Source organism: Tursiops truncatus, chromosome 1, assembly GCF_011762595.2.
Source record: "Tursiops truncatus isolate mTurTru1 chromosome 1, mTurTru1.mat.Y, whole genome shotgun sequence".
Taxonomy (NCBI): Eukaryota; Metazoa; Chordata; class Mammalia; order Artiodactyla; family Delphinidae; genus Tursiops; species Tursiops truncatus.
In genome coordinates this window covers 162,970,226-162,988,361 of record NC_047034.1, presented here as the reverse complement: position 1 = coordinate 162,988,361, position 18,136 = coordinate 162,970,226, and the positions used below count along the sequence as shown (strand labels likewise).

Sequence of the window (18,136 nt, the reverse complement as noted above, 5' to 3'; positions counted from 1 at the left end):
CTCCTGTCTTTTCCAGTTATTGCAGAGGGACGAGACAGGGTTTGGTGTATGAGTTACAGAGACCCTCCCATGGGGATGGCTCAGTGACCCGCAGACAAGACTCTGGAGCCAGTGACTCCAGGAGAGAGGCTGGGGGTCCAGCTCTCTCCATCAGGGTCTGGTCTGGTCCCCCGAAACTGGTCCTCCCGAGAGGGTCAGGTGAGTGCAAAGACGGCTTGGAGGCTTCTCTGCAGGGGCCGCGGGGCGGGAGGCTTAAGAGCTCAGGTCTGAGGGGACAGGAAACCAGTGCAGTCTCAGGTGTGAGGTCCGAGGACAGCGCCGGAGGGGTACGCTGCAGTGAGCGGCTCTGGGCGCCTGAGATCTGAAAGCGGGAAAGAGTCATTATATCTGAGCGGAGGGGAGTACGGCCTGGGGCAGGGGTATGACGCCGCCTTTTTAAAAGTCTGGCCCAGGTCTGAGAAGACGGCCCTCCAGCTTTCGGAGATGAGGACAAAAATGAAACGGGCTGACGACGAGGAGACTCAAGTTGAGTGGGAAGGGCCGCGAGGAGCGCGTCCTGCCTTGGTCAGCGGAGCCCTACGCCTCCACGCCTCCCCCGGCCCACCCCCCCCAACCCCGGCTCCCAGCTGCAACACGCCTACGTATGCGGCCTCCCAGCGCGGCCAGGCCTTCACAGCCCGAGGCTGGAGGCGGGCCCGAGGCCGATGTCATCCAATCACGGGAGGGAGACACTCAGGGTACCGCCCCAGGGGCCCGACTGGCCAATAGGAGAATGAGCGGCGGACTGCGCTCATTGCGTCTTCCCTCCGCCCATCCGGCCCCGCAGGCGCCGAGACGGGCTGCGCCACTGAGGGGCCCCCGCCCCCCGCCAGGTGCCAGAGGCGACGCTCTCCCGGTTTCGCTCGGACGAGTTGCCACCCGCCCTACCCGAGAGCTCGGCATCCTCAGAGCAGCGGGACAGGGCGGGGTCGTGCGGAAAGTAGTCCCTGCCCTCTGAGTCATTTGATCTACCGGCGGTGCCTGAGCCTGGCCGGGCAGGCAGGGTCGGCTAGGAAAAGGCCCCCAAGGTGTCCCCATCACACTCCGGAGCCCAGGCAGCACTGAACTGGTAACCAGGAGGCTTGGAAGTGTCCCTGACTGGCTTGGAAAAGCCATTATGCCTCCCTGGGCCTCAGTTTCCCCTTCTGTATCATAAGGGGCTAGGACTAAAGGCTTTATAACGAAAAAATGTGAAGTTAAAACTGCCTGGGTTTGACTCCCAGCCTGCCTTGGCCAAGGCTTTTCACCATGCTTACCTTCTGTCCTCATTTGTGAACTGGGGATTAAAAAATAGTACCTTCCTCTTAAAGTTGCTGTGAAGTTTGAGCAAATACATGCATGTAAAGTAGCCCACAGTACATATTCAATACATGCTGCGCATTATTAATCCTTACAGCATCAACAGTCTAGGACTTATCCAGCATTTCTGTGCCAAAAGCAGGATAATCAGGCCCAGTACTGAGGCACAGCTTTACTGCCAAATATGACCTACATGATCACTGGGCCTCCTGAGAATACTGGCCTGACATCAAGTGGTCACTCCTCCACCTGACATTATTGGGGAAACTCAGTCCAGCCTCATCAGGTTCCCCAGAGTCCAAGTTTGGTCACACCCATGGGACTCAAAGGGCTCTTATCAGAGCTACTAATTCTACAGGGGAAGCTGGCAGGACCACTCTGATGCTTTCTGGGTCCCTCGTTTTCACCTCTCTTTTCCCAGAACGGTGTTGGGTTTTAAGGTTCCAAACCAGTCAGAGACTCTGGGAGAGGGCAAGTGACTTACCCTCAGCTCTGGAAGTGACCTGGTTTCTCTTACCGGACAGGTCTGGTGACTTCCTCTTAATGGGTAGGTCCTGAGAAAGGAAATTCTTTCTTTTCTCTCAGCATTTGACTTTTGCCTACTTCCTCTACACCGCTCATGGTTGCCCTCTATGGGGAAAGAAATGAGCTACCCTAAGGTAGCATGTTGGTGTTGACAGATTTTAAAAGCAGATGCTATGGATTGGAATATCACCAAATCAGACAGCTAGCTGTGAGCTGGCTTAGGCACCAGCTTCTGAACTGGGTCCCAGACTTTTCTATCTAAAGCTTTCTTAATGTTACCCAGGGTGGGGTCTCAGTGAGCATTTCTTGTCATCTTTTCCTGGCCTAAATTTGACATTTGAAATTTTTCAGTCCTACGCAACATTGTAAATCAACTATACTTAAATAAAATTAAAAAAAAATTTTTTTTTCAGTCCAACTGCTAATGTATATGGAATTTCTCTTGGGGTGATGAAATGTTCTGGATTTAAATAGTGGTGATAGTCGCACAACTTTGTGAATATATGAAAAAACACTGAACTGTAAACTCTATAATGAATTTTATGATATGTGAATTATATCTCAATTAAAAAAAATCAGTCCCAGAGGGCAAAGTTGGTAAGATTGACAAGTTCTGCTGGAAATTTCGTGGTGGCCACTCTTTCCAGTTGTCCTCTCCACTTGAGCACTTTCTTTTTTTTTTTTTTTTTCTGGTACGCGGGCCTCTCACCGTTGCGGCCCCTCCCGCACAGGCTCAGCGGCCATGGCTCACGGGCCCAGCTGCTCCACGGCATGTGGGATCCTCCCAGACCAGGGCACGAACCCGTGTCCCCTGCATCGGCAGGTGGACTCTCAACCACTGCGCCACCAGGGAAGCCCCAAGCACTTTCTTGTAAACTTTTCCAAATTTCAAAGCCATCTTCAGGTCAAAACACGACTAGCCACCATCCCTTTCCCTTTAACACATACAGAGCTTTGGGTACACTATCTCTTCCGCCAAATTCTTTCACTTATATAAATACATTTATTCAGTCATGATTTCATACCTACTTAATTCTACCTCTAGGTTTGCAACTATGTCCTGGGTTTATTTTTTATCTCCCCAGAGAGCTCCCTAAAAATGGTAACTTTGTCCCATTATTCCTCCTTCTTCCCACAGCGTCTCCAGCACGCTTTTGTGTGCAGGAAGGAGCTCAAAACTTAGTTTTAAAACTGTCCCTCCAAATGCCTGGAAACCAGGTTAGTGCCAGGTCCTCTACTGTGGAAAATGGACATATAGCTAGTTCTGGGATAAAGCAAAGCTTTCTACATAGAAATCGGGCTCACAAAGAGTCAAGTAACCACAGTCCCATCCTTTCTGCACTGCCAGGTTATCCCCTAGGAAACAGAGGCCCAGGGCTTACAAAGATTTTCCTCTCCCAAGAATTTGAGTTGTGTGGGGAAAGTTTGCAACCTTAAATTCTCTGAAGAAGGTATCTACTCTTCTCTCTTATATGCAGTTACTTCAGAGAGCAAAGTCCAAATTGGCTCTGTAGATCCACAGAAGTAGGTGATGGAAAGCAAGGCATTGGGGTTAAGGTTCCTTCTCAGAACTAACCGGGCACCCTAGGCCAAGGCATTGGGGTCAGGCAGGCCACTGTGTCTCCTTCCAGAAAGGCAGAAAGGCACGATATTCCTACACACCCACACCCACACCCACACCCACACCCACACCCACACACACACACACACACACACAAAATGTCCAAGTGTCCAGTGCCTTTTTGGGAAAACCTGATTTCAGATGCTTGCAACAAGATTGCTCGTCTGACCAAAAGTGCCCCCCTCCTGCTTCTTCCTAAAGAACAGAACACAGTAATAAGAGCACGTGGCATGACTGCTATGTGCCAGGCAGTTTCATACCTTATTCCTCACAGCAACACATATTATCATCTTTGTTTTGCTATGAAGAGACTAAGGCTCAGAGCCACTTTGACACCTGGGCTTCTGGGGCTATGGGAAGTTGGCTCCCTGGCTGGACATGGAGGACACAGTGGGTTGGAAATGAGGCATATGGCTCTCCCCTACCCTCAGCAAGCCTGATGCCACTGAGGTCTGTGTAATCTGAGACTCTTCCTTCCAAAGGGGACAGGAAGAGGAGGTGAGCAGCCCAGATGAGGCTGGGTAAGGGCTCAACAACCAGGGACAAGAGAGAGGAAAAGGGGGAGGAGGGGAGCTACTCAGCTTGATAGAGAATTTCCCTCCAGGATTTTGAGGTAGTTGGGCCTCCCAGCTTCTTTCAAAAACGGGGTGGGCCTTAGTAGTGTTGGGAAGTCACTCCCCTGCCTCTCTCAGGAGCCTTGAGAAAGGACAGAGAATCTCTCAGATCCTAACGGGATCCTCATCTTCCCACAGACCCTAATGGGATCAGGCTTCCTATTCTCAGCCAGCTGTGGGTGAGCGTTTTGCTACTTCAGAAACAGCTGAGGGCAGACTGTCTGTGCTTCAGCTCTGTGGGCTTTAGGGTGTCACCCTCACTCCTAAGCCTCTTTGTCTGGGCTGGAAGCCTTTCCAATTAGCTGTGGTCACTGATAGGTTCCAAACACTATCTTCCAGTTGTTGGAAGTCCCCAATTCAGAGCCAAGATATGCATAGTATAGCCCAGTGTCAGTGGTTAGCAGAGAAGACCAAGAAGGTCCCTTGGAAAGCATTCAGGGATGGTTTCCTCCCTCCGGAAGTTCACGATTGCCAAGTGAGGTCGGGGGTGAGAAGAGCACTTCCAGACAGTGCCTGTGAGTTGTAAAGTGGCACTTTTCTGGGAGGCATTTTGGCAATATGAATCCAGAACCTAGAAAACATCAGCTATTTTATTTCTAGGACTTTATCATAAGTTAAAAGTCAGAGAGTCAGAGTGGCATGGACATATATACACGACCAAACGTAAAATAGATAGCTAGGGGGAAGCAGCCGCATAGCACAGGGAGGTGAGCTCGGTGCTTTGTGACCACCTAGAGGGGTGGGATAGGGAGGGTGGGAGGGAGACACAAGAGGGAGGAGATATGGGAACATATGTATATGTATAACTGATTCACTTTGTTATAAAGCAGAAACTAACGCACCATTGTAAAGCAATTATACTCCAATAAAGATGTTAAAAAAAAAAAGTCAGAGAGTCAGACAAAGATGTTAATCACAGCACTATTTACAATAGCAAAAAAATTGCTAACAATTTAAAGGCTAAGCATGGGAGTCTGGATAAACAATGTTATAGCCATACTCCAGAATATTATCATGGAGACATTAAAAAGGTCCTTAGAGTTTTAGTTACATGAAATAATGTTAACTGAAAAAAGCAGGTTACAAAGCATTAACAATATATCCCACGTATATAAATGCTATAGCTATCCCTCTGAACGCATAGAAAAATAAGACTTGAAATAAAAAACACAAAATATACATTTGAATAGAAAATTTATTATAAATATTTAAAAATTATTTATCTGTGGTGGGATCATGGGTGACTTATTTTCATTTTCCAAGCTTTTCACTTTTCTATCAGGAAAAAAAGAAATCTTAAGGACAGTCGTCATATGCTGACAAATCGAGGATGGTCTTTCTCTTACCCTACACACTTCATGCTGAACAGACCTCACCTGGAACCCAGACACCTCTGCTTTTCTGCACTGTGCTATCCCCTCCCAATCATGACAGGGGGGATAGAAAATCACGTTGCTATCAGTGGGAAGTGGACAGAGCTCCATTTACTAGAGGAGAAAACACCCTTGTTGTCACACCAAGGCCTGAAAATAAAGTTTGGAATTTGTCCATCCTTCTTCACTTGATGACTGCAGAGAATAAATGCTCAGGGTGCTTGCATATGAGGCCACAAAGTTCTAAATGATGCTTCCTTCCAGCTGGTGTGCTTTGGTGATAGCTGGGGCCTCCAGGATGGGGTAAGCATCAAAACCCATGACCACAGCTACTCGTATTACTTTCAAAAACACAGCACCCACCCTTATGCCCTAACTGATGAGGGATCTGTCCAGCAGCCTGGGTGTCATTATTCCTGGGCTCCAGGCCCCATAGGTGACTCACGGCCAGCCCCAGGCAGTGCCTCCTGGCCTCAGTTTCCCTGGCTTGCACTGTTGACACTCCCCACCGTGTACAGTGTCAATAGGGATGAGGTGCTTTGAACTCCTTAGAAGAGAGTCGGGGGAAGGAGCACCCAGTTATCATCCCCTGTCCCGCCAGGCGTGGGAGCGGGGGTCGGCTGCTTTCACACTGTTCCAGCCCGAGGGGCCTCCTCACAGCCCCTAACTCTTCTGCCTTCTGCTCTGGTGACCAAATGTGAGAAGCAAAGCCCGGTCACCCCCATCTCAATGCTGCTTCAGAACAGTTTTCCTAAATTGAATTCTCCAACTGTCCGAACCACCAGTCATCTATCTTCCCCCTGATTTATGATTCAGTTAATACCCTACAGGTGTCTAAATTCTTTCTCCTGATTGGTTATAAACCCTGTGGGAGGAGGGCCCTGACTTTTCACCATTAAGTATTCAGCAAAGTGAGCTATGAGAGAGACAGGCTGACTGAAGTTCAAACTCCTCATCTTTCTGTTTCCTCACAGTAAAGTGGGGCTTAGTACTATTCCCCATCTTGTCTATGTCCCTAGGAGCTGCTGTGAAAGCCACATGAGGACTGTGTGTGTGGAAGCTCTTTGTGAAATGCTAAGCCCTTCCCATGTATTAACAGCACTGAGTGTCTGCAAATAAGACTACTGGCACGACAGCCATCTGTCCCCTTCTGCCTCCAGGCTACAGCCGGAAAAAAAAAAAAAAATTAAAATTAAAAAATAAGCCTGGGATGCTACCTACTGGTTGAAAATGTGAATTGCATCCAACCAGTTGCAAGAAGAGCAAAGGAAGCAAACACCAGTATTTCCAACTTCAAGCCGGCTTGACTTTCCCCACAGCCCTCATGATACGATTATATACTGGTATTTTCCTTTAAGCAACTCATTTTGTATAAATAATTTCATTTTAAAGTCAACTTTTAATCACTAATATAAATGGAAAACTAGTTAACACTTAACCTCAAAAAACAATAAAACCATGACATAAAGACAATGAAAATAAAACGTTACAAGATCTGCTAGGAGTGTTGTCTGTGAGACCTCAAGTTTGAGGTTCACTGTTAAAACTGAAGATTAACCAAAGAGCATAACTGAGGACTGAGAGTCAACCCTCTAGTATGATCCCGTGCTTTGGGGGAAACACTGCCCTGTAGTAGGAAGAAATAGGACTCTTCTGAGGAGAGGGGACATTCCCATATTCCCAACTCACTCGGCCTGGATGATTGAAGAAAGTTTGGAAGCCACAAAAAGTAGAAGATAAACTCTTGCATTGTAGCACATTCCGTCACAGCCCGAGTGGGACCAGTGCTGAATCCCTGGTGGCAGCGCCAGAGTTCATGAGGCTGTGACTGGTGCTCTGCTTGGCTACATGTGTGGCTTTTGGCCAGAAGTCCTCTGCAAGGCTGAGTATGCCCTCGCCAGTCTCCCAGCTCTGGCTGGGAGGGCTGCCCTTGGATCTGCAGGCCACTGAGCTGTCCGCTGCTCACTGGGAGCTGCCACTCTCCCCAGCGCTGGGTCGTGTGTCTTGTTCTCCAGAGCTCAGCTTGTTGCTATAGCTGCATGGCCTCCTGCTCCACTGACTGCTCTGAGGGCGCCAGGTACTTCTCCTGCAGGCCCAGGGTGCTGATGGAGGGCTCGTCAAGGCTGATAGCATAGGCAAGGATGGAGAACTGGTCTGGGTAGGATCTGACCTCTGTGATGTGTGCCCTCTAGCTGCGTCTGGAGGTTCCTCCCATCCCACTCCCTTCCTCATAATTAGAGCTTCAGGCAACAGGGAACAACTGGGTCTGAGAAGTCCCTCCAAGTAACCAGACCCAAATGCTCCTCTATTTGCCTCTTGCCCACACTGCAGAGAAGCAGAGAAGCAGAGAGCACTAACCCTCCAGCTCTGTGTTGTGGCACGTGCTCTGGAGCCAGGCTGTGGGGTTAAACCCTGATTTTGCCACTTGTTTTTCTCATCTGTAATACAGAGCTGTGAGGAACTCTGTCAAATGAGACAACGAATATAAAGCGCCAGCATGGCAACCGGCACACGGCAGGTGCTCAGCAAATGACTTCTCTGCTTCAGCTAGAGGAGGGAACTCAGGGAGCTCAAAGAAAGCAACAACTTTCTGCTTGGGCTATAGGGTGCCTTCTAGCTCTCTCTGGAATAGCAGGAAAGTGGGGCAGGAAGGACATCAATCAGAGTCACACAGGAAAAGACCACGACACTGCCCATGGAGCTGTGTGAGGCTGGCCGACCTGAGGCCTGGGTCTGGGGTCTGACTATGGCTAGGTTGGCCACCATGGCTCTTATACTAGAGGACTCCGGCGTCAGAACTTGAGATTCTACAACCAGGGAGACTGAGGTTCCAATACATCCCATGGCCCCCTCAAACACAGCACAGCTGCCAGTTCCCATCCCTGCCACCCACGTGACAAACCTGCCCTCTCCTCTTCCTTTTCTTGCCTCAGTGACTACAACCACCCCCTACCACTGACTAAACCAGAAACCTGGGAGTCTAACTTCTGCTCCACCTCCTTCTATCCCATAACCACCTGGTCACGAGCTCTAGCTATCTCCTTCACATTTTTCCAGTCCACACCCTTTCTGCTATTGTCACTACTAATGTTGCATCCCATCTCACCTGGAGACTGTAAAGACTCTCCTGCTCCCAATCACATCCCTTAAATGCATTTTCCACACTTGGAGGTACTTTTCAAGAATGTACATCTGATTGCGTCACGCTCCGCTCAACAATAGTATGCTGGTTCCCACTGGCCACCCACGGCCTAAGTCCACACTCCTCCATCGCCTACCTCCCCTTCCCACTGCATCTCCCTTTCCCCTTCACACTCAAGACACCAGGCAAACCGAATCCCTTGCATCTCTCCGAAGTGACCAGTGCTCTCTCATATCTGGGCCTCTGTATTTGTTGCTCCTTCTGATCAACAGCCTCCCTTGTCCTCAGGTACAAACAACCCTGAAGCCTTCCAAGGGACCAGTTACCAGGGAGCCCACTGGTCAACATGAAATCAGTCATCTGCAAGGGCAGCCATGGCCATTCCTGAGCCCCTGGCCTCCCGCTCTTGGCTGTGGCGGAGGCTAGCGAGCAAGGATACGAGGAGAAGTGGAAGTCAGCTCCCACCGCGGCAGACATCACAGCCTCCAGGCTCCGCTGCTCCTGGACCCCAAAGCAGTAGCCATTGGCTTTATCCACAGCCTGCAGGACCCGCTGGATACTCTCCTTGTCCTGGGCAGGGAGGAGAGAAACAGCTCTGAGTGAAATAGGGGTATGTGGAATTGAGGTTGTACCAAACCGACTGCAGTCTCCAAACACCCCCCTTGATCTTGCCTCATGAAGCCTCTGTCCATGCAGCTCCCTTGGCCTGGAGTACTTCTACATGTGCCCAGAGGCCCGGCTACACCTCATCTTTCCTGACTACCAACCCACCCAAATTAGAACAGATAAGCCCCTCAACGCACACCCGCAGTCCCCTGGGTTTATCCCCACTGTAGCTATGATCCTTACCATCTTACTATTAGCAAGTTATTAACTCATCTGCCTCTCCTACTTGACTGTGCACCCCTTGAGGTCGGGAACTTGTTTGTCCAGGCATCCCCAGTGGCTGGCGCAGAACCTATCTAACAGTAGGCACCCGATAAATATGCATGTAACTTATTTGTTCGTCCACATGAAAGTGGTAAGAATGGTCCCTACATCACATCATGGGAAAGAGAGATCAAAATAATGCATGTACAGTCCTCAGCACAATGCCTAGCACAGAAAGTCTTCAATAAGTGTAACTGTATGATTCATATTATAGGTTTCACCTCCTCGTTTTAGTGGAGAAAAGTGTGGCATTAAACAGAGAAGAGACAAGCTCCCTTAAGTTCACCCCCAGCAGAAAGGAATCTAACACGCACCTTTGTCTCCCAGGTTACCTTTGCAGGGTGCAAGGTGAGAGGCACAAGGGTTGGGTACTACTTTGCAAAGTCAACAGGCAGTTGCCCATCTTGAAGGAGGCTGAAAGACTTGTCCCTGGCCTTGGTCAAGTCCCTTGCTAATGACTTTCTGAACTCATCCTTTTTCACACTGAGGAGGGAACATGTGTAGAGAGAACCCAGCAAAACAACAGGGGGGCTTCCCTGGTGGCACAGTGGTTAAGAATCTGCCTGCCAATGCAGGGGACACGGGTTCAATCCCTGGTCCGGGAAGATTCCCACATGCCGTGGAGCAACTAAGCCCGTGCGCCACAACTACTGAGCCTGCGCTCTAGAGCCCGTGAGCCACAACTACTGAAGGCCGTGTGCCACAACTACTGAATCCCACATGCCTAGAGCTCGTGCTCCACAACGAAGAGTAGCCCGCAACTAAAGAATGCCCGTGTGCAGCAGCGAAGAGCCAACACAGCCAAAAACAAATAAATTAAAAAACAAAAAAACAGAACAGATAGGGCCAAAATTTGGTCTACCCTCTTTACTGGAATCCTGCCCACCACTGGTCTCGAAACCAAGGAGACTGAATGATTGTTGGACCCAGGACAAAGACCATTGTTTGAGGCCTCAAAGCCTCCTGGACACGTAGCCTGGTGTGCTCCCAGGCACTGCAGAGCCAATAGCCAAGGGACGAGGCCTCTTAGTGCCCAGTACAGGCACACCTCGGAGATACTGTGGGTTGGATTCCAGAGCACCAAGGTAAAGCACATTTCATGATAAAGTGAGTCACACGGATTTTTTGGTCTCCCAGTGCATATAAAAGTCATGTTTACACTATACTGTAGTCTATTAAGCATATAGTCAATAGCATTATGCCCCAAAAAACAATGTATGTACCTTAATTTAAAAGTACTTTATTGCTGGGACTTCCCTGGTGGCGCAGTGGTTAAGAATCCGCCTGCCAATGCAGGGGACATGGGTTCGAGCCCTGGTCCAGCAAGATCCCACATGCTGTGGAGCAACTAAGCCCGTGTGCCACAACTACTGAGCCTGCACTCTAGAGCCTGCGAGCCACAATTACTGAGCTTGTGAGCCACAACTACTGAGCCGGGGCGCCTAGAGCCCATGCTCCGCAACAAGAGAAGCCACTGCAGTGAGAATCCCGCGCACCGCAACGAAGAGTACCTCCCGCTTGCCACAGCCAGAGAAAGCCCGCGTGCAAAAAAAAGGACTTTATTGCTAAAAAATGCTGACCATCATCTGAGCCTTCGGTGAGTCGTAATCTTTTCGCTGGTTGAGGGTCTTGCCTCCGTGGTGATAGCTGCTGACTGATCAGGGTGGTGTTGCTGTGGTAATGTCTTAAAATAAGACAACAATGAAGTTTGCTGCATCAACTGACTCTTCCTTTCACGAACGACGTCTCTGTAGCATGCGATGCTGTTTGATAGCAGTTTACCCACAGTAGAACTTCTTTCAAAATTGGAGTCAATCCTCTCAAATCCTGCTGCTACTATTTCAACTAAGTTTACATAATATTCTAAATCCTTTGCTGCCATTTCAACATCCTTCACAGCATCTTCACCAGGAGTAGATTCCATCTCAAGAAACCACTTTCTTTGCTCATTCATAAGAAGCAACTCCTTATCCAAAAAGTTGTATTATGAGACTGCAGCAATTCAGTGTCTTTAGGCTTCACTTCTAATTCTAGTTCTCTTGCTATTTCCACCACATCTGCAGTTACTTCCTCCACTGAAGTCTTGAAGTCCTCAAAGTCATCCACGAGGATTGGACGCAACTTCTTCCAAACTCCTGTTAAGACTGATATTTTGACCCCTTCCCAAGAATCACGAATGTTCTTAATGGCATCTAGAATGGTGAATCCTTTCCAGAAGGTTTTCAATTTACTTCACCCAGATCCATGAGAGGAATCACTATCTAGGGCAGCTACAGCCTTAAGAAATGTATTTCTTAAATACTAAGACTTGAAAGTCAAAATGACTCCTTGATCCACGGGCTGCAGAATGGGTGTTGTGTTGGCAGGCATGAAAACAACATCTCTATCACAGCTCTTAGATGACCAGGCGCATTGTCAATGAGCAGTAATATTTTGAAAAGAATCTTTTTTTCTGAGCAGCAGGTCTCAATAGTGGGCTTAAAATATTTAGTAAACTATGTTGTAAACAGATGTACTGCCATCCAGGCTTTGTTGTTCCATTTATAGAGCACAGGCAGAGTAAATTTCACAGAATTCTTAAGGGCCCTAGGATTTTCGGAATCGTAAATGAGCACTGGCTTCAACTTAAAGTCACCAGATGCATTAGCCCCTAAAAAGAGAGTCAGCCTATCCTTTGAAGCCTTGAAGCCAGGCACTGACTTCTCTCTAGCTATGAAAGTCCTAGATGGCATCTTTTTCCAGTATAAGGCTGTTTTGTCTACATTGAGAATCTGTTGTTTACTACAGCCACCTTTTTTTTTGGCCACACCGGCCACTTGTGGGATCTTAGTGCCCCAACCAGGGATTGAACCCCAGGCCCTCAGCAGTGAGCGCAGAGTCCTAACCACTGGACCGCCAGGGAATTCCCAGTGTAGCCACCTTCATTAATGATCTTAGCTAGATCTTCTGGATAATTTGCTGCAGCTTCTACACCAGCACTTGCTGCTTCACCTTGCACTTTTATGCTATGGGGATGGCTTCTTTTCTTAAACCTCATGAACCAACCTCTGCTAGCTTCAAACTTTTCTTCTGCAGCTTCCTCATGTCTTTCAGCCTTCATAGAAGTGACGAGAGTTATGGCCTTGCTCTGAATTAGGCTTTGGCTTAAAGAAATGCTGTGGCTGGTTTGATGTATCCAGACCACTAAAACTTTCTCCATATCAGCAATAAGGCTGTTTTGCTTTCTTATCATTCCTGTGTTCACTGGAGTAGCACTTTTCATTTCCTTCAAGAACTCTTCCTTTGCATTCACACCTTGGTTAACTGTTTGGCACAAGAGGCCTAGCTTTTGGCCTATCTTGGCTTTTCAACATGCCTTCCTCACTAAGCTTAATCATTTCTAGCTTTTAAAGTGAGAGGCATGGGACTTCCCTGGCGGTCCAGTGGTTAAGACTCTGCTTCCACTGCATGGGGCATGGGTTCGACCCCTGGTTGGGGAACTAAAATCCAGCATGCTGCATGGCCAAAAAAAAAAACAAAAAAAAAACAGTGAGAGATGTGAAGCTCTTCCTTTCACATGAACACTTAGAGTCCGTTGTAGGTTTAATTGGTCTAATTTCCACATTGTTGTGTTTTAGGGAGTGTTAGGGAATAAGGAGGCTGGTGGAGAGGGAGAGATGGGGGAACAGCCAGTCAGTGGAGCAGTCAAAACACACGCATTTGTGGATTAAGTTCACCTTCTTTTTTTTTTCGGCCACGCCATGTGGCTTGCGGGATCTTAGTTCCCTAACCGGGAATCAAACCTGTGTCCTCAAAACAAAGAAAAAAAACCTGTGCCCTCAGCAGTGAAAGCACAGAGTCCTACCCACTGGACCGTCAGGGAATTCCCAAGTTCGCCGTCTTATATGGGTGCAGTCGATGGTGCCCCAGACAATTATAATAGTAACATCAAAGATCACTGATCATAGATCATCATAACAAATATAATAATAATGAAGAAGTTTGAAATATTGTGAAAATTATCAAAATGTAACACAGAGACATAAAGTGAGCAAATGCTGTTGGAACATGTACTTGGTTCAATGCAGGGTTGCCACAAGCCTATAACTGGTAAAAAAAAAAAAAAAAGCAGTATCTGTGAAGCATGATAAAGCAAAGTACAATAAAATGAGGTGTGTTTGTACCTGGATGTTGAGAGGGATGAAGGAGACCAGGCTGTAGTCTTCGATGAGCTGCACCAGTTTCTCATTGAGCTGACGGTAGTGGCGGAAGAAAGGATCAGAAGCCAGGTGGTCAAGCAGGTAGGAGAGGTCCAGGACCTCTGTGTAGTAGTCCAGGTTGAAGGCTAAGAAGAGAAACTGGTTAGCACAGGGAACGACAGTCAATATCCTATGATAAACCATAATGGAAAAGAATATAAAAAAAGAATGTATATGTATGTATAACTGAGTCACTCTGCTGTACAGCAGAACTTAATACAACATTGTATATCAACTATACTTTAATTAGAAAGAAAATAAAAAGAAGAGAAACTGGTGTTCAGGAGCAACTGGCATCAGGCTAAAGACTTGAGGACAGGGACCATTATTTTTTTCCTTCTTCCTTTGCCTTCATTCACTCACTCACTCACTCACTCATTCATTCATTCATTCAACAAACATTTGCTGAGGCAGTGAAATGAACTTACTGAGAAGAAAATACTTGATTTCACTTGTTGGCTCTGCCATTTACTAGCTCTATGGGCAGTTACCCACCTCATGGGGCTACTGTGAGGATTAAGGGCTATAAACCCCAGTGTCTGGTTCAGAGAAGTGCTTGATCAGTGGTAGTAAGGTAGAACATGTACCAATAATAGTGCTTGGTCCCTGCCTCAAAAAGCTCATAGCCAGGCAGAGCTCCCAGGACCTGGCACACTATCTAGTGCTCTATCTAGCAGGATGGCCTCTTAGGAAAATCACTTTCCCTTTCCAGGTCAGTTCCTTCTTAGTGTAAAATGAGAAGATTAGACTAGATGACTCAGAGGTCCCTGACTCAGTTCTATGAATACAAACTTTGCACTAAGAGAAGGAAAGTGGGCCTCTGCACTGTCCACTTCTGCCTGGAAGACTCAAGCAGCTGGGCTACTCAGTAGGTCTGTTCCAAAGTGAGCCGAGGGAATCAGGCTATTGGGATTGACTGACTCACTCCCTGATCTCTGCTTCCTGTGTTCTTATCAGCTCTAATTAGAAACCGACACCCCTGTGCCTGCAAGGAAGGAAGTGCTGGGCATTCCAACAAACTTCTTGGATTGCCTGACAGGTACGTTTCTCACTGAGAATGCAGAAACTGCAGCCAGGTACACTTGGTTTAAATTTTATCTCAGTTAAAAGGCTAGCTGAGTGACTGACCTTGGGCTATTCATGTAATGTCTCTGGGCCTCAATTGCCTGATCTGGTTTGTACTTCAGTCTCTTGTGAGGATGACTGGCAAGAGTCAGAGCTAGAAATGTAGAGGACCAGCATGTAGCCATCTGGGCTGCAGGCTGTGAAGGGGGAGACAGGCTTGGGAAGACACAAATCTGGACATAGATAAAATGGGGCTTTTTTATCCCCATCCTTCCATGTCCCAACTGGCAGCCAGTCACCCTCCCTGGACAAGGCCCTGACACTTCACTCTCCCTACAACCTCCCTCCTGCTCACTGCTGGTCATTTCAGCTATTCTTCTCTAGGTTCCTTTGTGGCTGAAGATGCTATTTAGGGAACTAATGCCCCAGTCAGCAGGGCACTAATTTTGCAGGAAAAAAATGTTGGCCATAGACCCCTAGGCAACGTCCCCCCCTCATGCCAGCCTACTTCTCTCTCAGTCTTTCCCACCTTGACAAATGGCACCTTTATCTGTCCACTGGTTCAGTCAGAAACCTGAGAGTCATCCTTAATTCCTCTGTCTCCACATCCAATCCACCAGCAAATCCTATTTCTTGAGTAAGTTTTGAATCTATCTACTTCTCTCCATTCCCACTACCACTGCCTGGGCTGCTGCAAACACCTCCTACAGGACCTCTGTTTTCATTCTTGCCCCTTTCAATTCACAAAGTAGCCAGAAGGGCCTTTTTAGTTCATGGTGTTCCCTTGCTTCATATTCATCAATGGCTTTCCTCTGTGTTTCAACAGTACAGGTTCTAGCCTCTGCCCACCTCTCTGACCTCGTTTCCTACCACCCTTCCCCTGGGCACTATCTCAGCTACCCTGGGCTCTCTTCACTCCCCACCCCCTTTTCCTTGAACACAAAAAGCTCTTTCCCGGGACTTCCCTGGTGGCGCAGTGGCTAAGAATCCGCCTGCCAATGCAGGGGGCGTGGGTTCGATCCCTGGTCCGGGAAGATCCCACATGCCGCAGAGCAACTAAGCCCGTGCGCCACAACTACTGAGCCTGTGCTCTAGAGCCGCGAGCCACAACTACTGAGCCCGCATGCTGCAGCTACTGAAACCCGCGTGCCTAGAGCTTGTGCTCTGCAACAACAGAAGCCACCGCAATGAGGAGCCCGCGCACCGCAACAAAGAATAGCCTCTGCTCGCCGCAACTAGAGAAAGCCCGTACGCAGCAAAGAAGACCCAACGCAGCCAAAAAAATAATTAAAAAAAAAATATTGTGGTTCAGGTGAAATGGCAAAGAACAACAACAACAACCCACCAACAAACAACAAACAAAACTCTTTCCTTAAGGATTAGGGAAATAGGGACCCCTATTGGTCCCTCTGCCTAGGAACAGTTCTGCCTTGGCTGGCTCCTTCTCACTATTCTGGTCTCAGCTCAGATGGTACTGTTCACTCCCCTCACTCCCAACCACTCACTATCCCATCACTTTCTTCTAATTCCTTCATAATACATATCATCATCTGTAGCTCTCTTGTCCCCAAAACCCAGAACAGTATCTGGCACACAGTGCCACAAAATAAATACGCAGGGATCAGACCTGACTGTGGCTACTATCATCAGGCCATGCATGGTCCCTGGAAGCAGCTTCCTCCAGCTGAGATCTCTGCTTCACTCCAGCCCAGCCGCTGCCCTACTTTTTGCCTGTCAGAACAGGATCTCTTACCCAGCTTCCCATAGTGTTCAATGAGGTCCATCTTGGAGAGGAGATTGACATGGGGCAGCTCCACATGCAGCATGGTGGCCAGGGAGGTACACAGTACCGAAATGAACTTGGCAGGGTCTGTGCAATAGTGAGAATCCACCAGGTGGACAGCAGTCAGCTGGGAGGGAAGGAAGAGACAGGGTGAGACTGGCCTGGGGAGGCAGGGAACATTAGGGCCTATGTCTCCCCCATCAGACTGGGGACTTCTGAGGGCAAAGGGAAAGTCTTCCCATTAGTTTTTTCCTGATTCTGTTTCATTCTAATAGTCATAGTCATTTCCTTATTCCAGGAGATGTGGGGCATCTTTTCCTACAAGATGCCTTGCACTGAGCCTCCCAGTGGGCAACTGGTTCAATTCACACTGCACCTGACTCTATTCTTTCACTTTCTTTTGCCCACAAGTCACAACAACAATTACCATACCACTTTCCACATAACTACTTCCATACTCCCAATAATCCCAAATTGGGTACTGACACATCCATTTTACAGATGAGAAAACTGAGGTTGAGAGATAAACTGACTTGCCCAGGACCACACAGCGAGTCAGTGGCAGAGCCAGGATTCAAACTCACATCTGTTTTACTCCAAAGCGTCTCGGCCCCTACCTCGCTGTGGGACATGGGGGCGTGGCATCTGTTCTCCTCCCTGTCTCAGTTCCTCCATCTGCAAAATGGGCCTGCCCGTCCCCAGACGCACCCTGAGGTCCCACTGCGCCATCTGGGAGAAGATGCTGCGCAGGGCTCCGTGGTGCGTGCAGAGCTCCACCTGGCCAGGGCAGTCGAAGAGGAAGTAGTGGCCGCGGAGGGGGTCGAGCTTGGCACGCAACCAGTCCAGGTTGGCCTCCAGGTACTCCATGCAGTACAGCAGGCCGCCGTTGGGCCCCAGCTGCAGCGCGTCCATCACGTCGCCCAGCCCCACCAGCTCGCCCACGTCCACGGCGCACTCGTACGGCAGCCCCTCATTGGCCGGGTCCAGGTTCACCACCGCCACACGCCGGCCCAGCGCGCGCAGGAACTCACTCATGCCCAGGCAGTACGTGGTCTTCCCCGAGCCCGGAGGGCCAATAACCGCCTGCCCAAAGGCCGTGGTCGGAGCGGCCCCCGCCATGGGCAGCCGGCACACGGCCCCGTGCGGAGCAGGTAAGCTCGGCAGGAAAGCAGGGCGGGAGCCAAGCCGAAGACGAGAGCCGAGGGCAACGGGATCCCCGACGTGCACTTCGTCGGGGGCCGGCGGTGATGCCCGGGGGTCGCCTAAGGAGGAAGAGCAGGGACCCGCGCGATGTGAGACGACCAAATGGCCCGGTACTGACGGGACCAGCACCCGACTTCCGGACGACGTCGGAAACAGCAGGGCCGGGAGAGGAAGTCCCGCCCATACGGCGACGACACAGCTTGGCGCCGAAGGGCGCGGTGACGTCGGTGCGTGGGGCGGACGTGGGGGCCTGGGGGAGAGGGCGGTTACCTTTCTGGGGATTTCTCCACCTTCCTCCCGGCCG

General features: G+C 49.2%; 1 protein-coding gene across 2 annotated transcripts; it reads right to left on the bottom strand.

The window, feature by feature from the left end:
• Nucleotides 1–5,275: 5,275 nt before the first annotated feature.
• On the bottom strand, nucleotides 5,276–18,057 carry GPN2 (GPN-loop GTPase 2). Of its 2 annotated transcripts, none has more exons than XM_019938388.3 (5): nucleotides 17,338–18,057; nucleotides 16,600–16,756; nucleotides 13,707–13,867; nucleotides 9,053–9,183; nucleotides 5,276–7,573 (listed from the first exon to the last, which is right to left on the bottom strand). In XM_019938388.3, exons 1-5 carry the CDS (start codon nucleotides 17,746–17,748, stop codon nucleotides 7,501–7,503), a joined length of 933 nt encoding a protein of 310 aa, XP_019793947.1. In that variant the 5' UTR covers nucleotides 17,749–18,057; the 3' UTR covers nucleotides 5,276–7,500. The 2 variants fall into 2 exon arrangements, with proteins under 2 accessions (XP_019793947.1, XP_073649805.1); XM_073793704.1 differs by having other exon boundaries at nucleotides 17,407–18,057.
• Nucleotides 18,058–18,136: the final 79 nt, after the last annotated feature.

Bases quoted from the DNA above. Each gene is read 5' to 3' on its own strand.
- GPN2 (XM_019938388.3), bottom strand. From the start codon at position 17,748: ATGGCGGGGGCCGCTCCGACCACGGCCTTTGGGCAGGCGGTTATTGGC. The intron at 13,868-16,599 runs GTAAGAGATCCT...TTCTCTTCTTAG, and splicing joins TGAACACTATGGGAAGCTGG to CCTTCAACCTGGACTACTAC. The intron at 9,184-13,706 runs GTACAAACACAC...CTCCCTGCCCAG, and splicing joins TCATCCCTCTCAACATCCAG to GACAAGGAGAGTATCCAGCG.